Here is a 24,383-nt window from a genome sequence, read left to right as displayed (position 1 = left end):
CTAACTATTCTCTTGGCCAGCTTCAGTCCTCTTTGATTTTCTGCTCCTTTAACTTTGAAAAGGAATGGCTAGAACTAAATATGCTATTCAGCACAAGTAGCACATATTATGGAAGGATGCGGAGTTTGTAGAACATTGTACCTGCATGTTACACATCTGAATTTCTCTTTTTGCCTACCAATATGTGGTGAGAATTAGATCTAAACAAATGCTTACATCTCTTCCACAATCTGATTAGTTTACAATCTAGTGCTGTGTATCAATTGAGGTGATTGGTTTTTATGTGTTGCTTTGCATCTGTTATTAATGTGTTTTGTTGGCTATTTTTCTAGCAGTTGATATTTCTGTGGGGGGCTTTTTTTGTTTGGTTTTTGTTTGGTTTCACCCTACACCTGAGTGGCTTGCTCAAATAACTTTTGCATTAGCAGGTATTACTGTATCATTTCTGTGGCAATGGCAGTGCAAGATTTTGTGTTTCTAAGTATTTGCTTGAAGGAAGGGATCATTTATTTCAATTATCTGCAGAGACTGTGGATCAGATTATCAATTATGGTCTCACCTGGGCAATGATAATTTGAAGTGTCTCCGTCACCCAAGTCTGCCATGTGCTACTTTAGGATATCCACGTAATCAGTTTTGGGAGAATTTTGCATAAATGTTCTATCTCACCTTTTTACCTGGCTAATGTAAACGTACATGTAGTGGGGGTTGGACAATGATGCCAAAGGCATAAGCTTCTGTCTCTTATATCCTAAACAGATGTATTGTTAAATGCTACTTGAGTGCTGGTGATTGTAACTTGATTAGAATTTTTGGGGGGCCATAAATGTGAATGCCAGCGCAAGATTCTTGAAAGATTTTTTATTTAGGTGAATCTTTTGATGCACACTTATAGAATATATAATGACATAGACCAGTTATTACCTATTAGACAATACAAAGTACATTTTATTCATGAAGGTTACAGGATGTACCAAGATTTACATTGTAAATTACTGTTATTAAGTTGGTAGTTGACAGAAAATATACATGACTGAAATGCTGTTGAGGGGAGTTAAATTGGCTAATATGAAACCTTTTATATAAAAGGTGTTTAACCATATTGTCATTGTAAGATTGATGTACCTTAAAGAGTTCTGATTTAAAACTAATCAAGGAGACTTGGCCATAATATATTTCAGAAAATAAAAAAAGTTAATGTCTTAAAATTAGAGAGGACTTCTTAAAGACTGATTTTGCTTCAGGGTAGTGAATAGATTCAGATAATGGGGTCTCCATTTTTTTAATACAGATTTGACCTCTAAATATGAATACCTTCTTGAAAAATACTCCCTCTTACTTTTTTTGCTTTTTAAAAAAAAATTGATGGTGTTCAAATTCCTTCCTCTGACAGTATCTTTGTAAGTGACAGAAGCTTCTTCCCTGTGTTTAGGGTTAGGGGATAGTTTATCTCCTTCAAGAGCGGATTCAAGATCAAAAAGTAGCACCAGGAATACCTTATCTTCTTCCATTTCTGTGGGGAGAACTAGGTGGAACCTGGTGATGCTCCTTTCTCTAGAAAGGAACGCAAGCAGACTGTACTGGAGTAATGTAAATGCTAAAATGGTAAAATCCCTTGCTCGTCTGGAAGAGAAGGAATACTATGTAAATCAGGGATTAGGAATGCATTAACTTTTTCTTTGCTGTGCTAGAACAGAGTTTAATGCAGCTGCTGCTGTTGATCTTTAATTGTACTGTTACGGAAGTAATGTCTAGCCAGCAGCTTTTCTTTTGAGAGAGAATTTAGGAAATGACAATTCATCCTCTAGCTTCAGAGTAGTCTCTCTTTTATATATTCTTTTTCTTCTTTTATATCTGTCTGTCTGTCTATCTATCTATCTATCTATCTATCTCCATCTGTAAAAGATGGAGGATATTGACTTATACAGGGGTCAACAGTTTTGTCTGTTTACCGCTACATACAATATTTATTACAGATGTTGTTGTCCCTGATGAAGTATGTAGAACAGAAAATCCTCTTGTATTTAAAAATGTTCCAAAGTTCATTAGTAAACACAAACCGTTAATGTTGTGATATAAACTGAATTCTAAACGTGTGCCTGGTGCACTGTCCTTAGTTTGTCCTATGGCTGGGTTCAGGAGTAATTCAACAAAGTATTATATGCCATATGTTATGCAATACTTTGGCACTAGGGATGAGTTAAGGGTAGTCTCAACCCTTAGCACTGAATGCCCTTGGTTTTGCTGGTTTATATCACAACTTTAACCTTGCTTTAAATGTAGTTTTTGGGTGTTAATTTAATTTGGCTGCTCTGTATGTGAGACATCTTGCCTGAGTGAATTTAATTGCACCGCTGAGTAAAACTAAAGCCATGAACACTGATGCACTAAAATTATAGCAGAGGTATAAGGTTTAGTTTTATATGGCTTCTTGTTTGGAGTTATTAACTATATGGAGGAATAAACCCCCTTTAAAACTCTTTTTTAAAACATTACAAAACCCACAATGTAAAGTTGCCATGAGCCAGCCAAAAATAATACATATGGCATTCAGGAGTGCAGTTGCTAATTGGCTGCTGCCTGAGAAAATGGTACACTTGGCTTCTACTTAACACTGTGGGTTTGGCAGAAAGCCAGATTTGGGGTGAGGTTGTGAATGAAGCTGCATGTGGTTAGGGAGGAGTTCAAATGATTCATGTCTTGGAAGTTGTAGTAAGCAGTGCAGTATGTACTTGGGTAAGCTGCTGGAAGAAACTCCTCACCCGTGTCCTCCCCCCACAAATGCTTTCCTACACCTCCACTTGTGTCTCTCTATGTAGGGACCGGATTCTGTATTTCAGTTAGTTTTAATCATTAACTAAATTGGGCTGTTTAGTGGTTTAATTCACGTTTCAACAATTCTTTTCTTGTAGATGGAGAATGGAGAGGAGGTAGAAATAGAGGAATTCTATGTAAAGTACAAAAACTTGTAAGTAAAATTATAGGTTTGATTGCTATCTTTACATTTACGTAATTTCCAGATAGTTTTTAAAAACTGGTTTTGTAAATGATATGACTGTTACTATCCAACTCTAAACATTTCTAATGTTTAATCCAAAACAGAGGCAAATAAACAGGGAAATACTTTTCATTGGTGGTAGCAGGTTTGATAGTGTTGTCTTAATTTGTGTTCTCTCAAAAATGAAATCAATCATTAAAATTGCTCCTGCTATTAAAAACTTTAATCTAAGGCTTGTTACAAATGCAGATTCATGAGCACATACCTACGTATCTGTGTAGATCTAACTGCAACCTTAGAGTAACATGCCTGCAAACGACTCAAAAACAACCCTTAACATTGTTTCGAAAACAAGATGGTGTTCAACAAAATGTCCAAGATAACAAACGAGATGGCTTCCAATATTCCAGCAGATAGCTGCCTCTCCATAAGAGGGATGCAGTAGTGGTGAGAGCAGCGTGTTGTTTCAGTTCTGGGCTCTGAAACTGCAATGCAATCAGTATTTAAGATACTTCACAGCTCGATAAGCTCATTCTTCTGTTAGCAAAATAGCATATCTTGTTTAATTTCAGTAAATTTTCTATCAGAGAGACAGAAATTCACTTAAAGTGAGTTTCTTGTAGCTAACTGCAGGTAGTGGACTTCACTTTAAATATGCTGCCACCTTTGTACCCTTTGCACTATATTGATTATTGCATGATGTTTAATAGCTTAATTATGCTTTGTTTAGTTTTATTACATTGGCACGTAATTTTTGTGTTAACTATTCGTATCTTAGACTTCTTAGCAATATAACTTTTGACAGACTCTAATTATAAAGTAGGACTAGTCATTTTGGCAGAGATGCTGTTCCTTACTTTGTGTTTTCTTAAAGATGAATTATTACCATTGAACTGCATTTACAATGTTTTTTCTTTTCTTTCTATCAGTGCTAAAACTTCAGCTGACTCATATGTGATTTCTAATTACAATGCTGTTCTCAAAAAAAAAAAGTGTATAGCATGTTACTATTTAAAATGTTTGCATATATTTATTAACTTCTAAATATCCTACTCTTTGCGAGAATATGATGTTAAATAGTGACATTTATGATAAATGTCCTGTATACTAATTCTGTTTTAAGTATGCCCAATAAAAATCATCTTAGCTTTGTGCCACACTAAATGTATGAGGTATGTATATAAATTTTGACTGAGAGTTGTTTTTACTTACTGACAAGTTTCTCCATTATTAAGTATAATTACTTCCAGTAAAGGTGATTGGTTAATTAATAACTTGGATGACGAAGAAGATAGTGTCCAGTCTTCCAACCGTAGCACTACAATGTGCTGGAAAGATCTAGCTATATTAGTGGGATGCGTAGGAATATGCAGTGGAAGTATATAGCTGAGTAAGATTTTCTGTTTCATCTTCTAGTTCTTACCTTCATTGTCAGTGGGCATCTGTGGAAGAGCTGGACAAAGACAAGAGAATTCAGCAGAAGATTAAGCGGTTTAAGGCAAAACAGGGCCAGAACAAATTCCTTTCAGAAGTACGATTTTTTTTTTTTGTTTGTTTCTTTTGGGTATTTAAACAATATTCTTACGAATTCTTGTTCTGTATACAAGCAGAAGATTTTGAACAACTCGGTGATGTATCAGTAGCGTTTATTCTGGTATAAAGTATAAACATGCGTGATCCAAGTCTTGCAAGTTTATGAAACTCAAGTGATCTATCCTGACTTGATACTTTTTACTTTTTTCTTTTCTTTTTTTTTTTTTTTTTTCTTAGAGTGGTTAGTTGTTTGCCTTGTAAGCATGACTCTTACTGAATCAGTATCAGGTCTCTTTTCTCAGGAACTGATTATGCCAGAAAAATGCATCACATTTTTCTGTGTTATGGACTGCTGCTCACTAGGGATTTTAAGCTTTTTATCATCAATTTAATTTCACTTAGAGCCATAAGCAGTAGTGTGGCAGGGGTCCTGTCAATAAAAGACCGGATCTGCTGATTTGTGTCTCTGAAAGCTTACCTTTCAGTAAAATGCTGTCTTTTGAGAAAAAACAGGTTCATGTGCTACTGTATTTATTTATTTATCTGTATTTTTACTATATAGTTCAAGCTAAACAAAACCTGTTGCAAATTGAAAACTTCTGTGAAGTCACTATGGGTTTCTCATTAAGTGCATCTAATTGATGTATTTTGATAAAATTTCCAGGAATTTGGGGGAGGAGGAATTGATGTGTTGTGCTTCTAGGCGAGAGTGCAGAACATGTATGAACACTATGTCAGAGCATCCAAAGATGCTTTGAGATTATTATAAAATAGGGTGGCATCTAGAAAGAATTAGCTGCATTGTAAAATACTAATGTCTAAGGAACTAGATTAAACTAACTTTCAAGACTCCTGATATTTGAGTTGAAGTTAATAAGGAGAAGTTAATAAGAAGTTAATAAACATGAAAATTTAGAGTAACAGTCAGTTCAGTATATCATGTCATTAAGCAGCAGCATTGTAAAATTTAACATCTGTTCTAAGTGAAGATGCCTGGAATTGCTTCTTTGTTGTTCGTGTTTTGGTGTTTTATTTTTAAATCTGTTTTCAAGTGGGTCACAAGTTATTGTAAATACGCGGAATTTGTTCGTGGTTTAGAAAAAGCTATCAAAATGTGCATAGTCTGTAGTCCTTTTGTCTACTTTTTCTATTGGAGAATATCTTAAAAGTATAAAATGAAACAACACTTTAGTCCACAAAAGAATCCTGTAAGTCATTGAATGGATAAGAAAAAACATGAATTGTTAGTTTTGGAGAAACTGTGTATGCATGCAGTGTTTTTTTCCCTGTTTTTGAAATAATAATCTTTGAATCTTGCTTATAAAGCAGTTAGACAATTCCTGTAGTTAAAATAATCCAAAGGCACTTAGTGTACAAGGCTCTAATTTCTTTATTGCAAGCTGTAGTTTTCAAGAATGCTAAATGCATTGCATGCCATAAGCCTTTTCGATTGCTCATTAGTGAATTGTAATTTCACACTTCATTTAAAATATTCTTAAACATTCTCTCACAGTAAAAGGTTTCACACAGTAATTAAGAGGCCCAGTTAACAAAGTCTGAGAAGTCTGGTTCCCTCATGGGGAATGATCTTGCTGAATTGTAGCATTTCAATTAACATGTTGAAGTTTGCCAAATATAAATTCTGTGTCACCGTGACCCAAAATATTATTGCCTGGTGAAATATATAATAATTTTTCTCTCAGGAGGGGCTAATAGAGATATCTTTTATATTTTTGCCTCTTTCCTTGAACAGATTGATGATGAGCTTTTTAATCCAGATTATGTGGAAGTTGATCGAATCATGGATTTTTCACGTAGCACAGATGATAATGGCGAGGTAAACAAAACTTTTGGAGCATTTGTAGTCGTATAGACACTGTGTTTAGAATTTATTGTTTAGAAATGTGGATATATTAAACATTTCAGAAGCTACCAGTCTATATGTGTGGAGAATAGGAATGCATTTGAGAAAACATTGCCTAATATAGCAGTTTTCGTAAAATAAAGGGGTGTAAGTGAGAATTCCAAACTTCTTATAAGTTGCCTATATTTTAAAAAAATACGACCCCCCAAAAACCCCCAAAAACAAAAACCCCCTCTGATACATAGATCTAAGGTGGTACTTAATACTGTAGAAATATGATGTCCATGCAGATAATACAGAACTTAAATGAAAATTGCAAGAATCTTAGCTAAATGTCGTGATAGTTTTGACACTGTTTAGAATATCTGTTGCAGAAGAGGCCCTGAATTCACCATTTCTTACTTTTTAATGACCGGTTCTGCAGACCAAGATCACTTTGTCTTCCGGGAGATTCCTTTTTGGTCCTGGGAGAATAAAAAGCTTCACTGACGCTGTCAGTGTTTCCATATTGCTCTATCAATGAATGGTGGTGTTTGGCTTACCTGCTGGGAATTTTGTGATGGCACTGACAAAGAAAAACAGTTGACTCTTTAAATATGCAGTAAAGCACAGAAATTATAACTGTTGGAAAATGCATATGGTTTTACTTCTAAATTTTAGTTTAACCTTAGTGATTTTAAATGTAGCGTTGTGCTTGTTTTGATGGTAAGCCTGCATTCCCAGCATTCTAATCTTACTTCATTAGGTTCTCAAGGTGTCAGCCTGCTGTTTGCTTATCCTTTTGGCTGATTCAGATATTCAGGTCTAGTAAAGCTTTTTGAATTTTATCTGGCCTGCAGATCTCTGCTGTAAAAGAGGTTACACTTTTATTCTTTTTAAATTGTGATGTAATCTTATTTTTGTCTTAACAAAGCCTGTAATGCATTATCTGGTGAAATGGTGTTCACTTCCTTATGAAGACAGCACTTGGGAGCTAAAGCAAGACATTGACCAAGCTAAGATCGAAGAATTTGAGAAACTGATGTCTAGGGAGCCAGAAATGGAGCGTGTGGTAAGAATTGACTCCATATAGAGGATTTTATTTGAAAATAGTACAGTAATGTGGTCTTTAAGAAACCACTAATGGGATTTGCTGTATTTGAAACAGGAGCGACCTCCTGCTGATGACTGGAAGAAATCAGAGAGTTCCAGGGAGTATAAAAACAATAACAAACTCAGGGAATACCAGTTGGAGGGAGTAAACTGGCTTCTTTTCAATTGGTACAACACGTACGTAAAATATTGCTTACTACTACATCCTGCTTTGGAAAAGCTTTTATAGTTTACTTGAAACAATAACCTTTTAAAGTAATCTTCTGAAGTGAGGTTTTAGAATTATTTACGTGTTTCATTTTTTACTGCAGCAGTCATATACAAACTAATTTTGGCTGGATAACATAACGTTACATAAAACATGAATATAATTACTGTTTGCCCCAGAATCATAGCAGTTCTCCTGTACTCCTCTTCTTGTGACAAATGCTTTTGTATGTATATGTGTTCATCGCACCCCTGCTGCCCCTTCCTCCCCTATGTGATCTTGAGAGGTACATAAAATGGCTATATCCATGCCTGTTGCATCACAAACCATAACATTTATTTAAAATGCAAAAAAGATTGAGTCTTTTCAGTATAAAATTGCCATTCTAGAAATTTCTGGTGTACTCAGTTTAGCTCCTTACTGATTTTCTATGTTTTAAGTTAGGAATAAATCATTCAGACTGTTTTTATTATTGTTTTCAGACGAAACTGCATTTTAGCAGATGAGATGGGTTTGGGAAAGACTATCCAGTCCATTACGTTTCTCTATGAGATATATTTGAAAGGAATCCACGGTCCTTTCTTGGTTATTGCACCGTTGTCTACAATTCCCAACTGGGAAAGGGAGTTCCGCACCTGGACAGAGTTGAATGTGGTTGTGTATCATGGGAGTCAAGCAAGCCGGCGGACCATTCAGTTGTACGAAATGTATTTCAAAGATCCACAGGTAAAAGCTCTTAATGATTATTTTTTTCCCCTTTCTTTTTTGTACATGCTTTACTGTTGTTAATTAATCTAAGCATCAATTAGGTTTTCAGTACTGGTATAGCAGGTTTTAGCTAATAATTCAAGATATATGTATTAATAAAGACTGTGGGTTTTAATAGTAGCCAAGAGATCGGCTGGAAATAGAAAGGGACCAAGAGTTACTGAGATGGTGCAACTCTTGTTCGGGGTTTCATTGTTTCATACAAGGTTTTCATTATTTTGCGTTCCTGAGGAGAGCTGGCAGAAAAGACTCTTAATGGAGAAATTACTTTAATTGGAACTAAGCTTAAAAATCAATCTTTGCCTACCATTCCAGGAAAGACCAGCTTGCAGAAATTAAACTTGTCGATGCTTCTTTATCAAATTTTATAAGTCAGATATATTTTGAATCTGTGTTATGGCAGTCGCATTGAATAGTTCTTATAAGAGAAGGAGAGCAAGTACAGAAAAGAGTGGGGGTAGAAACAAAAATATTTGGAAAACTGAAGCTATGAAGAGCAACAGATCTCTACATTTAAATGTACGGCTTTACTCAGAGTAAGTAAACAGGATTGGGGAATAATAATGTGCATACATCGAATGTTATTACGAAACAATATAATCTTCCTCACTTAAGAGAAAAAATCCTCACTTAAGAGAAAAAAAAGAGTGGAAGTTCAACTTGATTTGATATATTGTGGAGTATTATTTCCAACTGAGCTTAAAGAAGTGATAGTGGTGAATTCATATATTTAGATTTTCTGTAAAGCATTTGATTTTATGCCACTGAATATTTTGATTAATAAACTAGAATGATATAAAATCAATATGGCACACATTAAGTGGATTTAAAACTGGCTAACTGATATTTCTCGATGTAATTGTAAATGAGAAATGATTTGCATTTCCAGCATAGTTCTTCAGGGATTGGTTCGTGTCCATGAGCTATATAACACTTTTATCAATGACCTGAAAGAAAACATAAAATCATTACTGAGGAAGTTTTCAAATGACACAAAGATGGGGAGAGTGGTAAATAATTAAGACAGTTCATGGATACAGAGTAAGCTGTATTACTTAATAAATTGGATCCAAGCTAACAGTACTCAGAACAGCTAAATATAGGGCTATCTCTGGACAAGGAATGGAGGTGATTCTTACAGTAGGGAGAGCTTGGTTCTGGGAAGACTGTAAGAAAAATGCAGATCTTTTGTGTCATGACACACAGCCAGTTAAACATGAGTTCAAACTGGTTAAAAGGCCTAGTGTAGTGAAAGTGTGTAGGAGGAAAGAAATCTTTTTATTAAAGAGTAGAAAAGTTACAGCATTCTCACAGTTGTCAGTAACATACTGGGTAGTCCATTTTTGCCTAGTTCTCACTTCCTGTCTTCAAAAAGAGTGTTGGAAAACCTGGAGTCTTAGAGCAAAGCTTATGAGGGTGGCTGCAAGATAGAAAATATGCTTTTACAGGGAAAGACCTGAGTAAAAACTGTTCTGAAGGTGGTGACTGTGCCACAACTTGACATGCCATTAGGGCAAACAGAAATCACGTACTTAAATATAGTTGAAAAACACATAGTAATTTCTAGTAGTTAGAAGTTATATCTGTTTGGCCTAGGAACTAACCATTTTCTCAGTAACTTATCAAATAAACTTTCAAATCAAAATCATGTATGCTATTGTTAAAGAAGATTGATTTAAATAACAGTTGCTACACTGAGATCTAGTGGCTTATATTCCTTATGATGATAATCATATTTAACTTCTTACCTAGATGTATAATACACAAATAAACTGGAATTGATTTGTACTTTTTATGGTTGTAAAATTATTTCTTATCAGAGATGGATATTTTGTATCAAATTTAAAAATTTGGTTTTATACAAATACTCTCTCTGCTGAAGTCTTTCCTGTGTTAAAAATCATGCATGTTTGTTCTTTAAGCAGTGCTTGTTCTTAGCGTGTTCTTCCCCTTAGGACATGGCAATTATGTAGCATGAAACCTGAAGGAAAGTCATCAGAAAAATCCCACTTACTGTGCGGATTCTTTAGTGTTATTTTGGCAATATTGTTTCGTTGATTTAAAGGCAACTAAAAGGATCTGAAGCAAGATGCTGCAGAAAGTTTTGTTCCCCGTGTTGCCATATTCTTACCTCACCTCTTGTAATCACCATGGCAGTCATTTGACCCCATAGCGAGTAATGACAAAGCACTCATGGCACAGAAAAATGAATCATTTTCTGCTAGCTTTGCTCCCTGAACTGGCTTAAGAGGAGAATCAGATAATTGCCATGGTTGGGGATAAAGAAGTGGAGTGAACTTACCCTTTTGGTGGCAGCTAGCTTAGATGTGTCATGAAATCACCTTCTGTGTTGCATTCTTTGTAAGACTGTGTCAGCTGTGAAACGCATGGTAGAAACTGCATTACGGGGAAAAAATCTCTTCATGTTCTGACAAAAAGAATCCCCATGTAGTGTTCAGTGTGACATCCTCTGAAGTACCCTCAGTAGGCGTACGATGGGGGACGAGAAGGGAGAGAAAGAAGGCAGGCTTTGGCAGTATCATTTCTAGTCCCCTTGTCAAACACATCAACCCAGACATTGGCATCTCTGGCATTTTAGGTCTTAACAGGAAAAGAGGCCTCTCAAGCTGACCTGGTTCTCAAAAAGACAACAGTGAGAAAGTCTGAGTAGCTTTGAAGGGCAGTAATAAGAGACAGCATGCATAAGAAGCACCTACCCCATCTGCAGTAGTGGGATTTTTTCAGCATCAACACCAGTGACCAGAGTTGGGTTGTTGTGAAAACCTAGAGAGTAGTCGATAACAAAATACGTTTATGCAGTGGTGTGACTTCAGCACTAAGGGTACCACTCTGCCAGAGACATTCCCCTAAGATCCCTTCCTGCCTTCCTGCTTGTGAAAGACATGCAGGGAGGCCTGTTCTGGTGCTCTTGAGCAATAGAACTGAAAGGTCCTTCTGGGGGTCCTTCCCTGTTTGGAATACCAAATAAACCAGTTGCTGTTCTGTAGTATTCTACCTCTGAGAAGGAGTTCTGTTGTAAGATCAGGAAAACTATATATGCCAAATAAAATTAATGACCGAGCCCTGCAAAATAGTTGACTTTGTGAGGGAAATTTGCTTCACAGTGTAATGAGGACTAAAAAGAGAAACCACCTGGCTCATGTGTAGAAACAGAATACCTTGTCCTTGGTTGATTGTAATTCGAAATAATGCTGTTGACGTTCAGGACTTTTTCTGACTTACCTGGTTCATTCCTTTTGGGCTCAGTGGTTGTTGGCTTAAGAGAGTATTTTCTTGCCTGTGTGTTTTCTTCCTTGCTGAGAAGCTACTGAGCTATGAACATGTCATCAGCGTAGGATTACCTCAGATTTCTGCAAGGAATGTTTAGCATGCAGCAGATTAAGGCAGTATTTCACTAATAGGGACTCTTGTCTTTCATGGAAGATGACGTTGAATTGCATTTCACAAAGTGACTGTGAGTTTTCCAGATGCCTTCCAGCAATAATTGGTTAACATGCACATTTCTTGCATCTGTTCTCTTGTTCCTCAAAGTGGAGTCTGGTGGGAAAAGACCATAATAATCTTTCACCGTTCCCACTGGTGGAATGTACATCTTTTTAGAAGTCCACTTCTTACACGCATCCAATTGATCTTTTCAGTTTGTATCTGCTAAGAGGTAATACCCCAAAACATAACCCCAACTTCTATTTTCCTATCTAATTGTTGTACCTTGTGGCTACCTCTGTTGCTTGAGTTACTTCCAGAAGAATTTCCCAAATAGAACAGAAAACTGCTACCTATTAGGAAGATTGATTTCCTCAAATGGAAGAACTTCTCTAAGTGGTTGTGAAATTCCTGTGGTTCCAACATCAGAGAACTTCATTTGGATGCCACACTGAAACAGGATGCATTGATTCCTAGTTCCTTAGGAATTCACCTGTGACAGTGCTATAGGTCACTTTTCTTGAAGTTTCTACATTTAAATTTCTCAAATGTGACATTAGTAGGATTACCTAGGATTCTTTCCCATACTTCCCCAAGTGTTGGAGGTCTGAAACTGTTGAACAGCAGCATCATTCACTTTCTAAAGAGCTCTTGAAGAGCTCTTCGAACTTTCTGCTTGATTTACTCCCGTGTTCTTCAGTACAGCATTTGACTCTCTTTCAAATAGTGAGAGCTCTTGTGGCAAGACAACAATGCATATTTTAATGTGAGATTTAGACAGCCCTAAATATATAATCAAGGGGTCCCTCTTATGATTTTTGCTTCACCTGGATGTGCTGCTTTGTGTAGTGATCATTTTTGAAGAGCATTGCTTGTCATACAGTCGTGAGGTTGCTCACAGAAGTGTTTCCCATTACTTGGAAAGAATCTCCTGGGCTGCATTCCTGTGTCTTCACAGTTATATCTGGCTCATGAAAAGGTCACAGCATTTCAATTTGCTGGCTTTGTAAGTTGCCCACTTAATGTATGTTCATCTGCTGTTTGTTAGGTAACAACTCTTTTTCTCCGTAAGATAAATGTTTCTGGACTATGTTGTGAGAAAGCACTGCTGAGCAAAGTACTCTTGATGTGCATAGGCAGATTTAGTGCCGAGTTCAGGATACCAGGTTTCCAGTCATTGTAGAGTCAGTATCCAGTTCTGATCCCCACAGTTTGAAGAGGTTTATACGCAGATGACTTATAAAAAGGATTCAGATTTGCACATGCTTGAAGGAAAAAATGGTCACCTTACTGTAAAATATCTGTTTCTTTTTAAATGTATTTGATATACAACCCACAACATAGTCCTGCTTTGAAAACATAGAATGGCTTTGAACTTGGTGTGAGGCCACTCCTTAGAGAGACAGCGTTCCTGCACAGACTCAGTGACATAGGAGATACAAGTTACATTTTTCTTTGAACAAGATTGGGAAGAAATATAGTGTAATGTCAGAAAGATGTTCATTTCATGATCTTGAGTAAAGTTTATTCAGGGGTTTTTTTGAACAGTCTTAGTATCAGTCCTAAAAATAAGACCCTTAACTAACCACATAATGAATATGGTGCCAGACATCAAGTAAATCATCCCATTGAACTTTCCTTAACACAAATTTACAAAAATATCAAGGAAATGTATGCAGATATATACATTCTTAATTTAAAAGTTCAGAGATTTGCTTCTTTTTAAAGCTGTTTACTAGAACTGTAGGTGTTTTGAATACTTGATGTCCACCAAAAAAAAAATACTGTTTATTGGGAGCAAAATATTCTAATAGTCATAAAAATGAAGCATTAATGTATTTCTGGCTTATTTGGATTGTTTGGGAGGACTGTCGCATACTTTTGATTTAAAAGAAGGAAGGAAATCGTCTTGACAAAGTCTAAAAACAGCAATACATTAATGTTTCAAGGCATTAGTATGATCCATATGAATTATGACTGCAATACTTGCATAACATCTTCGTAGTGAATATGCAGTGATTTTGTGGGCCTTTTTACAGGATTAAAAACATAGCCAGCATGAAGCCGGTAGTAAACCTACACATTTGTATTCCCTCATTGAGTCAGCAATAATGACATTGTTTACTTAAAACATCTTGCCCATTGTACTGTTTTGTATTTTTAAAGAACGAATTTTGAAGATGAAACAAATGTCCTTCCTTTCTTTGCCGGGGAGTTTACTTTAACTTTCGCTATTCTTTTTAGGGTCGTATGATAAAGGGGTCCTACAAGTTCCATGCCATTATCACAACATTTGAAATGATCTTGACTGACTGCCCAGAGCTGCGTAACATTCCATGGCGTTGCGTGGTCATCGATGAGGCCCACAGGCTGAAAAACAGGAACTGTAAGCTTTTAGAAGGACTCAAGATGATGGACCTGGTCAGTATATACATCTCTTACATTTCCATCTTCTGTGGTTTTATTATTCCTGATTTATGGTTTCATCAAAATGTAAAATAAGATATTTTCATCTCAAGTAAAAGCATCGAGTGCTAAGAAGAATGAGGGAATGCAGCTGAGAAAGTCTTTAAAATACCTGGAAGCATATGAATCCTTGAATTTTGGAGTGCTGATGTTTCATAAGTGTCTTCGTTGATATAGACCTATAATTACATGGATTCTGTTAAGAGAATCAAGATAAAGTTGTTCCATCCTTTTGCTCTTTTCACGTGGCTTACTCTGTAGTCACTTCTTCACATAAGCATTTATTTAAAGGTGTAGTATGGTCAGGTGGCCAAATACGGGTGTGAGAGTGAAACTGCTCTGTATTACTATCAGCTCTAATGATAATTTGTTGTGTGGCTGTAAGAATGTTCTTTCAGACTGGCTAAGGAAAGGAAAAGTAAGTTGGTTTCTGATGCTTACATAAATATGTATTGTGTTGTGCGCACAAAATAAGTGTATTAAGCACACAGAGAAAAATAAGATGATGGTGTTTAAAGGTATTTACAATTTAAAAGACGAAGTAATTACTCTTTTTTTTTTTTTAATTGGTCAGAAGGTTCTTTAAAAATGTGAGTGGAATGCAGCCATGCTAAGTTAATATCTGGAACTCAAACCCTCTTATTTCTGATAAGAATAAAGAGGCATAAACATTAGCTTACACAAGCACTGGTGACCTATAGGTCACTTTTAGTTTCTTTTTCCTTGTTTGTTAAATGATGCTTTTCTTGAACAAGTCTTGAGGCTTAACAAATGAAAGTTTGTAAAAACGCTGTATACGATTTATTTTCTTTGTTATGGTTGCTGTTAGCAGAAAGCTGAGCTTATAGGTGTGGCTGTAGATGGAGATATGAGACTTCTCACGTACTTCAGTTCTTGTTCTACTACTAAACTCATGTTTGACCTTGGGCTAGTTGCTTTACCTATCTGGGCTCCTCCTCTAAAGCAGTGTGCAACTTTTCCTCTTGTCTCTGGCAGTCTCATGCTCTGTTGTGTGTAGATGGAAAGTAGGAGTCTGCTTCAGGTTCCATATGGGTAGAAACTTACATCTGCCCTGAAGAGATTCATGCGCTGGGATCTGTTGGAGGTGTAAAAAATTGGTGGGTTTATGCTGGAAGTGATGGGATAAGTTCAGCTGTTATTTTGCCATTTAAAGTTCAGTGTACTTGTGAAAGGGCTGGGACGTTGTGGATCAGTAAAATCTGTTCTTGTATCTAGAGGACTTTTGAAGGTGCTTAAGTAGTGAAGTATTTTTTGGGCTATTGCTGAAGGAAGGCCAGACTACGAGTTAGAAATGTCTTGAGAAGAGCTATATTTAAGTAGGTGGGTGGCAAGGGAAGAGGAAGCAAACATGAGACGTACGTATAGGGGAAAAAAGAGATAATTTTGTGTATTTCTCAATTGAAAAATGAATTTAGATGGATTCCTAGGCAACTGTTTCTTAACTTTTCAGGAACATAAAGTGCTGCTTACTGGAACCCCTTTGCAAAATACAGTAGAAGAGCTATTTAGCTTGCTTCATTTCTTGGAACCAGGTCGCTTCCCATCAGAAACCACATTCATGCAAGAATTTGGTGATCTGAAAACTGAAGAACAGGTAAACTTCTCCTGCACACTTATTTTTCTATTTAGATATTGAGAATTTATCAATTTTATTATATCTGAGCTTCATTATTTGTTTCTACAAGTAAAATATATTTACTTTTTTGAAGACTACAGTAACTTTATGCCTTGGTTTTTTGTTTTCATTTTGTTGAGTTTTTTTGGTTTTGACCAAAAGTTATTTTGCTTTGTCCCTATTTTGTGTGTGGTTGGTTGTTTGGGTTTTTTTAATCCTTTGTCGATTGATCATGCAGAAATGGGGAAAGATTCCACTCATTAAAATGTGGTGTTTAAAAATGGGGATGGGGTATTTTTAACAGTTGCTGGATGAAAATACTTCTAGAATTGCTTGTTTACTCTAAGAGAATTAACTCACCAGTTGACATTTTTCCTTAAGCATCAGTAGCAGAGTGAGGGGACTATTGTCTTTAACTTCTGTGGATGTAACACCTGGGAGTTTTATCAATGACTTCTGTGCAAACAGGAACGTATTTAAAATCTACTTTAGCAAGAGGCAACCAAATGGAGGGAGATATTTTTGGTCGACTCAGAAACAGATTTCTCAAGCTGTCCAATAAAAGAAATGCATGAAGCAATGCAAAATGAAAGACTCTCAACAGAGCATATTTTAGATCTAAAATGTAAAAGTGTCTGATCATATATAAAACTTTTTTTTTTCTTGTATGTGTGAAAATGTTTTAAAAAGTCAATAGGTAACAGTCAAATCACCTTAATGTTAGGAGTTAACTGAAGCATGGCATCTTAATTTAGGCACCTTAATTTGGCCCTTTACACCCTATGGTAATCTAACTTCACAATTGCATGCATTTTTGTGTGCAACTTTATGTTGGTTTTGTCTGAAAATTCAATTTCTGGTGTTTCTAACTTTTGAGTGCTTGAATTTGTTAACTTTCTTTGAGAACCACTCTTTCATAGGTAATAGCCTAAATTAAAAAGCAGCTCTCCCCCCAGCCCTTTACCTCCTGGAAAAATCATAGCGTGTCCTGAGGGAATCATAGGATGTGTTTCCACAGATTGTGCAGGCAGTTGCGTGCCAGTCAGGCTGGACTCTGACCTGATTGGAAGTGAGCCAGCTCTGATCCAGAAACTGCGTAGTCCTGTTAATGTAGTGTTTGAGCTGGAGTTAATTTATCTTAACTCTCAACATAGCTTTTTGTCTGGCCAGCTCAAAATGTCAGCAGGGAAGAACTGGAAATATTTGAAGCCATACATGGAAATATTACTAAAATAATGACATCATCTGTGAGCAGAATTGAAGCCTGGGTTGCATAGGCCAACAAGTTTTGGAAGAAGTGCCTTCTCTGCTGACAATGCCATTAGATGTTTTGGAATTTATCTTTCAGGTGATGGAAGAGATTATCTGTTAGTGACAGGTTTTCTCCTCCATTCCTTGCAATCCTGTTCCATGTACTTTTTTGTTCATCCATCTATACCCATTTATCTTCTCTCTCTTGAAGTTGGTTTATTAGTAAGGGAATGATGTGAATTCAGGAGAAAGTGGTGTCAGTTCATGTTTCTGCTATGCAGCTCTGCATCAGGAGATGATGACCAATCTCTGGGTAAATTATCAGCTCTTCAACACTGAGTTGGCTCAGTAGATGAGAGAGAACCTAAACCAACCTAAATGCTAGTCTTTTTTTATATATGGAATATTCTTGAGCTTTTTATGTAAGGGGGCTTTACAAAAACTTGACAAAACTTAGCTAACCTTTTTGAGGAAAATGGACTTCCCCCCACCCCTGCTATCTAGGACATGTCTTAAAGTATATGCTGTAAAACCTAGAGACACTAAAAATTATCAGTATGTTAAAAATTTCCAGAAATAAAATGTTTTCATTTTGAGACCAGGCCTTAAATAGTTTTCTATTTTAGCGGATGTCAAAACTAAGGAAATAAAAGAATTAGAAACAGATATATGAAGGGAAAAATAGCATTAAACACTGTTGTGGTGATTGGAAGTTAACTGCAAAACTTGATCTTGCAGTCAGGGTTGCTTGTATAGCTATGCTTACTTAGGATTAGCGTTGCATGACTGGTGTGCAGTACTATCCTTGTCTGGAAGGGTAGTTGTAAGTGAAGTCTGTTTAATAACATTCACTAAACAGAAGTGATGCACACTAAAAGGCGACTCAAGTCTCTAGGTCACTGAGGAAAGTTTTGGTTTTTTGTTTTTTGTGTTTTGGTTTTTTTTTTTTTATAAATGTTCTCTACTTGTGATCTGGGGTGGGAAATAGGGAATTTAGAATTAAGGAAATTAAAAAATAAATATTTGAAGCCTCAGAGTTTTAATTCTGTTATTTATTAAACATAATGCTTCCTAGGTGCAAAAACTCCAAGCTATTTTGAAGCCGATGATGCTGAGACGTCTCAAGGAGGACGTAGAAAAGAACCTGGCCCCCAAAGAGGAAACCATCATTGAAGTTGAGCTGACGAATATTCAGAAGAAATACTATCGTGCTATTCTTGAAAAGAATTTCACATTTCTTTCCAAGGGTGGAGGTCAGGCAAATGTACCTAATCTTCTAAACACTATGATGGAACTAAGAAAATGCTGCAATCATCCGTACCTTATTAATGGTAGGCCTCCTATTTTTCTCTTCATTCACAAAATGATTGTAAGGAAGTTCAGTAAATTAGAAATTCTATTCTAGTATGTCTTTTTATTTATTCATTTACTTTAAGTAGAAAAGTGAGATGACCTTTTAGGTTCTCCTAGGTATGGATGTCCGCTAGTCAAGACAGTGTTACTTTTGAAGACGTCTGTGCTGCTTTTTTCACAAGACTTACTAGCCCAGACAAAGATAGTGTTGGTATTGTCAAGTTTATCTTTCTGTTATTTCTGATAAGCAATACTTGGGTTATCAAGCAGTTTGTTGGATGCTGGCATAAATATGACAATTTTTTCTTCAGAGTTATAGTTAATGCTATATGCAAAGAAAATAAGTAGCAACTATGAGATAGTAACTTAAAATTTCTTAATAAAAGTTGTGTGGTAGGAAATTATGATCAGGCATGCTTTTATGGCCACATGTTGTCAGTTCATTTTTTTAATTTAACTAGTCAGATTTGTTTGAATGTCATATTAGACTTAGTGACAAATATACTTTTTCAATGTGATGCTATTGAGTTTAGATCAGGATTATCTCTGGCAGGTACCGTATGATGAGCCAGCTAGCTATAGCTGTCCGAAGCATGCTAAACTGTATGTGTTGGTCAAATCAAATCGTCCCTTTGAGGATGTAATACAGGCCTCTATACAGGGTTGCATTCCACTAGTTTCTTGTTTCCCAACTCTTCTTCCTTACTGTATATGATCTATGCTCTGGTTGGTTTAATGCTGGTTATAAGCTTCATGGTGAAAGACAGTTTAGTTCAAGATCCATATGTGATTTTAGTTTTTTATTGTATGACTGCCATATTGCAGTGCTTATGTGGGGGTTTTTGTCTTGACATTTTTTGTTTAACTGAGGGGGAAAATGCTTAAACTGATTCACAAAATGACATCTAATTATACTTCATGCGCAAGTAATCTTTCCAAGGACTTGATAGAGGGTTACTCCGACGTACTTCAACCCAACCATGCTGGTGGGCTGCTCAGTTTCTATAGATGAGCATACCGTAGCTTTGTGGTTCTGGTAGGGGTTTTTTTATTTGTTGGTTGGTTCTTTGTTTTAAGTAAACCCATTATATAAACAAATTTACCAGAAAATAGCTCAGGGTGTTCAAGTTATGAGCTTCTGAACTTGACGTGTTTTACATTTCTTGGTTTTCAGCTAATTTTAACCTTGCCATTATTTTTCCTTATGTTTGCTAAAAGAAATAAAGTGAATGTTTTGCTGCTACTTTGTTTTGTCAAATAGAGTTCATGAGTAGTGCTTGCAGTGTTGCCTATAGCAGCAAGTTTTTCCCTTGGAAGTCTGGTATCATTTAGTGTCTGTTACAGACTGCTGAAGTCCAGGTGGCTATATAGATGTCCTGGTTTCAGCTGAGAGGGTTAATATTTTTTTCAAGTATTTTTTGATGACTGTATCTTAACCCTAATAAAGGGAGGTAGGGTTGTCTGTTGAGTGCTTTTGCCTTTATAGCATTTTTTGTGACTTTTGAACATTTGGACTTGCTTGGTGTCATGTATCAACAAGGCAGGTGGGTCAAGCCTTCAGATTTGAGGGAAGAATAAATAAATCCTGACTATTATTAGTGTGGAGGATGGAACTAAGCAAATATGTCCTTTGTAGTTCTAGGACAGAAAATACTCTTACATCTTGTAGTTGTCTGAACCTGAGGTTTTAATTTTTGATCGATAATTAACATTTTCGTACTGAGAGTGACAGCACAAGCTTATTTTAGTTCTACCGAGAGGTCTTGCAGTGCTAGTACATAATGTCCTGTAGTGTCCTCCTGATGAATGATTTGTTGCAGTAGAAAGTTCTCAAGACTTAACTGCTTTTATAAAGGTGTCTCTGAATCCTTCTCTTCTTCCAAGTTTACAGGTTTTCTGAGCAAGCAGTACTGCATGTGTATTTGAATATCCAAGTAGAACACTGTATGTCTTGTTTTGCATAAAAGTTGCAAGCAAGTCTTCTAGATAATCTTCAGTTCAGAGTCACAGAAGGTTATGTGATCAAAGTGGTATGGTAGGAGTTGAATGTGGAGTGAGTTTTGTGTTTGTTTGTTGATTGGTAGATCTGTTCTGTGGAGGAGAGAACGGTGGTCTGCTGAGACTGTCTTTGAGAAGACTTCTAGAGGGATTAACTTTATTTTGTGTATTCTCCAACCAAGTTAGGCATTCTTCTTGTTTTCTCCTTAGCAACCTCAAGTATTTATACATCATTCCTCTTTCTCCAATTGCCAGAGCCAGCAGTAGGGAGTGCCTCTGTACTTGTACATCCTACAGTGCTGCACACTGGAAAGGTTTCTTACTCTTTTCCTTATGCTCTCTTGAGTCCTAGAAGGCTCTCCTAATCACGAGTGGAAGTGAGGGTTTCCCTGATGGACCAAGTACACATTCAAATACCTTCCTTTCATCCCCTACTAAAAATCAGCTAGCATAGAGACTAGCATTACAACAAGTAACTTTTGGGTAGCAGGCTACTAGATGTATGTCACTTAATTGCAATTGAAGTAGAAATGAAAAAGACAGGGCAGTCTTTTACAGGATTTAGCTAGGATAGGTTTATTGAAAGAGCAGATTTTCAGAGGTCGTGGTCTGTTATGGAAGTGAGTCTTGCTGAAACCAAACTCTGACACTGAAAATTCACCATTTGTTAGACCTGTTTGTGGGTTTGTTGTGGTGTGCTAAGCTTAGGTGGTTTGCTTTTGCAGGTGCTGAGTTTGCATATTGGTTTATGTCGTAGTAGTGAAACTTAAATTTTGATACCACAGTTGAGTAAGAAATCATGTAACCAAGAAAGATCACTGCAGTTACTGTATGTGAACTACTTGACAGCCTACTATATCCTGAAATTGCCTAAGCTCAGTACAGAATCTGAGATTTACTACCCAAAATCCTACCTGTTTTACAAGATGGGAAGTGATACGATTGAAGGGAAGTTGAAGGAGTGTCTGATTGTACTATTTTCACATGGGTTTATTTTTTTTTATGTGCAAACCATGAGGATTGGTAATGATTGGAGTAGAGAATGCACATAAGGAAAATTCAGGGATGTAAAATTACCTTCAGTTGGTCACATCTTGAGTGGTTAAGTTCTGTTAAAGCTAGTAGTGCAAGTGTATTGAGTAATGCAAAGCTGTCAGACAGCCTGCTTAGGGTGGTATCTAGTTAAGACACCACATTACAGTAGGCACTGAACCAGCGATCACACAGGGAGGGTGCGTTTGCATGTTTGTTTACAGGCATCTACTTAGAACTGGGATATGAGAGAGATGCTCAGCAGAAGCCTGGCAGTAAGCTGTTCTTCCCCCCTCCCCCAACTCTCCCACCTTTCCTCGTGTTATTCAAAAGCAGTATTGAAGCTGAATATTATTACAAAGCAGAAATACTTTATAAACTACATTTTGTTTAAAAAAACAAAGTGAGGGACTGAAAAAGACAGCTCCAAAAAAGGTTTTATTTGGATGCGAAATAAGCTTAGAATGAAGATTCCTAACCTTTTACATAGCCAAGAATAGTAATCTGATAATTCTTGGAATAGTCCACTGTTTGTAGAAATGACGTAAAAAATGGAATAAAAGCACAGGAGAGGTTGAAGAGAAAACTTGAACTTGGTCTGTAGTCTTCAGGTAATGAGCAGTACGAGGAAATATTTCCTGCTGTGCATCTTGTTCATAGGCAAAGAGTGGCAAGAACGAACTTTTGACTAATTCTGGAAAGAATGTATACATTGGATAGCTTCATCAAACTGAACAAAAAAATACATTCAGTGAGAAAAGAAAGCTAAATAGAAGGTAAAATAATAATTTCACAGCTGCTTATTTTTTCCCCCTTGAAATTAGTTTTTTCATTGTTTGGATTTTGATTCTATAATTAATAATGGAAGGAGCAGGTCCAGGTGACCTGCTTGTTGAAGGCTGGTTTTGGTTTTGGAGGCATAAACAACAAATGTGATTTGTATTCCTTGTATTTTCCTGTGGAAACGAGGTATTTTTTCTTTCATGTTGCATTTACAAAAGGAACTGAAAATCCATTTAATCAGTTGGAATATGGTTTACTAGTTCATGTTTTTTCTTAATTTTCCATTAAATGTTGTGCATTAAATAGTTGTATGAACTTATTTAGGAAAGAGTTTACTCCTGTTTAAAAGAGGAAACAAAAAGAATGAATGCTCAAAGTTACTTTTTATTTATGCTGTATTTGTGTATATGTTTGCTTTAAATTTAAGCTTAATGTTTTTTATAAATGTTTATTCACATAATGCTTAAAACATTCCTGCAGTTTCTATAGAGTATTGAAGGCAAGCTCATTGTTTATTAATAAAACCCTTTGCTGTGCTCATGTATTGCTGTCCAATCTTTGCAGGTGCTGAAGAGAAAATTTTGGAAGAGTTTAAAGAAACACACAATGCCGACTCTCCAGATTTTCAGCTCCAGGCAATGATCCAGGCTGCTGGCAAGCTAGTACTGATTGACAAGCTGCTGCCAAAACTGAAGGCTGGTGGCCACAGGGTGCTTATCTTTTCCCAGATGGTGCGCTGCTTGGACATACTGGAAGACTACCTCATTCAAAGACGGTAAGAGCAACAATATAATACAATTCTAAATAAACTGTGCTTTCCTCAGTGGCCACAGTATTTAACCTGTGAGTAATCCATCTTGAAAAGGGGTGAAATTCAAATACTTTACAGTATTTTCTGTAGTGATCTGACCAAAGGGAAAAGCATACCTGTAAGTTGCAAGTACTGAGATTTTTCTTGCGGGTCAATACAAAGTGGCCTCACATGGAGAGCTTTAAACCTCTTAGTTTACTACTCAGTTAAATGTTTTGGTGGCTCTAGAGTTTTTTAGCTTAAGCCTGAATGTTTATTTCATTTCTTTACCAAATGACACAGAGCAGGAGACGAAAGTGATATGTCTTCCACTGATGAAGTTATTGACTACAGTAGCAGTCACTCAGTTTGTTGTAGTTCTTTTTACCCTATAGTAGCATATCTTCCTTTTATTTTTAAATTGCATATTCTTACAAAGAGACAATGCCATTGCAGTAAAGTTCTCCTTGTAATGCATCTTTATTTCAGGTACCCATATGAACGAATTGATGGCCGAGTAAGAGGCAACTTACGTCAAGCAGCTATTGACAGGTTTTCAAGACCTGATTCTGATAGGTTTGTTTTCCTGCTGTGTACAAGAGCAGGAGGTTTGGGCATTAATCTTACTGCTGCTGATACCTGCATCATTTTTGATTCAGACTGGAACCCCCAAAATGACCTCCAGGTAATATTATTGGAAATTTTTTTTTTGCCTTTTGGCTGTGAAATTTTCTTCACCTACAAGAGAAATTATCTGTTGTCCCTCTCTTAAAAAGAATAAAGATTATTATTTATATTGAAAGCAATAACTTTTTAAACTAAGAACTCTGTATGGACTATTTTAAATTTTTTTCTTCCTTTTGTCACCTGTAACTGAGTATCTGTCTTTGTTTCATCAGGCTCAAGCACGATGTCACAGAATAGGACAGAGCAAATCAGTGAAAATCTACAGGTTGATAACAAGGAATTCTTATGAAAGGGAAATGTTTGACAAAGCTAGCTTGAAGCTTGGCCTTGATAAGGCTGTGTTGCAGTCTATGAGTGGAAGAGAAAACGCTACAAATGGGGTGAGAATTAATATATTAAGGTGCATGATCAACAAATGCTATGAATGTGTAACACTTCTCTTACTTGTTTGCATTTACCTGGAGAACAGTGGTTTTCACA

General features: G+C 36.3%; 1 protein-coding gene across 9 annotated transcripts in view; it reads left to right on the top strand.

Moving 5' to 3' along the window:
• Positions 1-24,383, top strand: part of CHD7 (chromodomain helicase DNA binding protein 7) — a 132,551-nt gene that overhangs the window by 88,988 nt on the left and 19,180 nt on the right. For all 9 annotated transcript variants that reach the window (XM_054816225.1, XM_054816224.1, XM_054816226.1 and 6 more), the window contains 12 exons: positions 2,913-2,968; positions 4,415-4,529; positions 6,285-6,368; positions 7,309-7,446; positions 7,543-7,664; positions 8,178-8,421; positions 14,152-14,328; positions 15,845-15,988; positions 18,336-18,591; positions 22,991-23,201; positions 23,706-23,901; positions 24,116-24,283. In XM_054816225.1, the coding sequence (XP_054672200.1) occupies positions 2,913-2,968; positions 4,415-4,529; positions 6,285-6,368; positions 7,309-7,446; positions 7,543-7,664; positions 8,178-8,421; positions 14,152-14,328; positions 15,845-15,988; positions 18,336-18,591; positions 22,991-23,201; positions 23,706-23,901; positions 24,116-24,283 (1,911 nt within the window). The remainder of the gene's footprint in view (positions 1-2,912; positions 2,969-4,414; positions 4,530-6,284; positions 6,369-7,308; positions 7,447-7,542; positions 7,665-8,177; positions 8,422-14,151; positions 14,329-15,844; positions 15,989-18,335; positions 18,592-22,990; positions 23,202-23,705; positions 23,902-24,115; positions 24,284-24,383) is intronic.

Source organism: Grus americana, chromosome 2 (genome assembly GCF_028858705.1).
Source record: "Grus americana isolate bGruAme1 chromosome 2, bGruAme1.mat, whole genome shotgun sequence".
Lineage (NCBI taxonomy): Eukaryota > Metazoa > Chordata > Aves > Gruiformes > Gruidae > Grus > Grus americana.
Note: the sequence above shows the minus strand (reverse complement) of the source record. Positions and strands in the feature narration are given on the sequence as shown.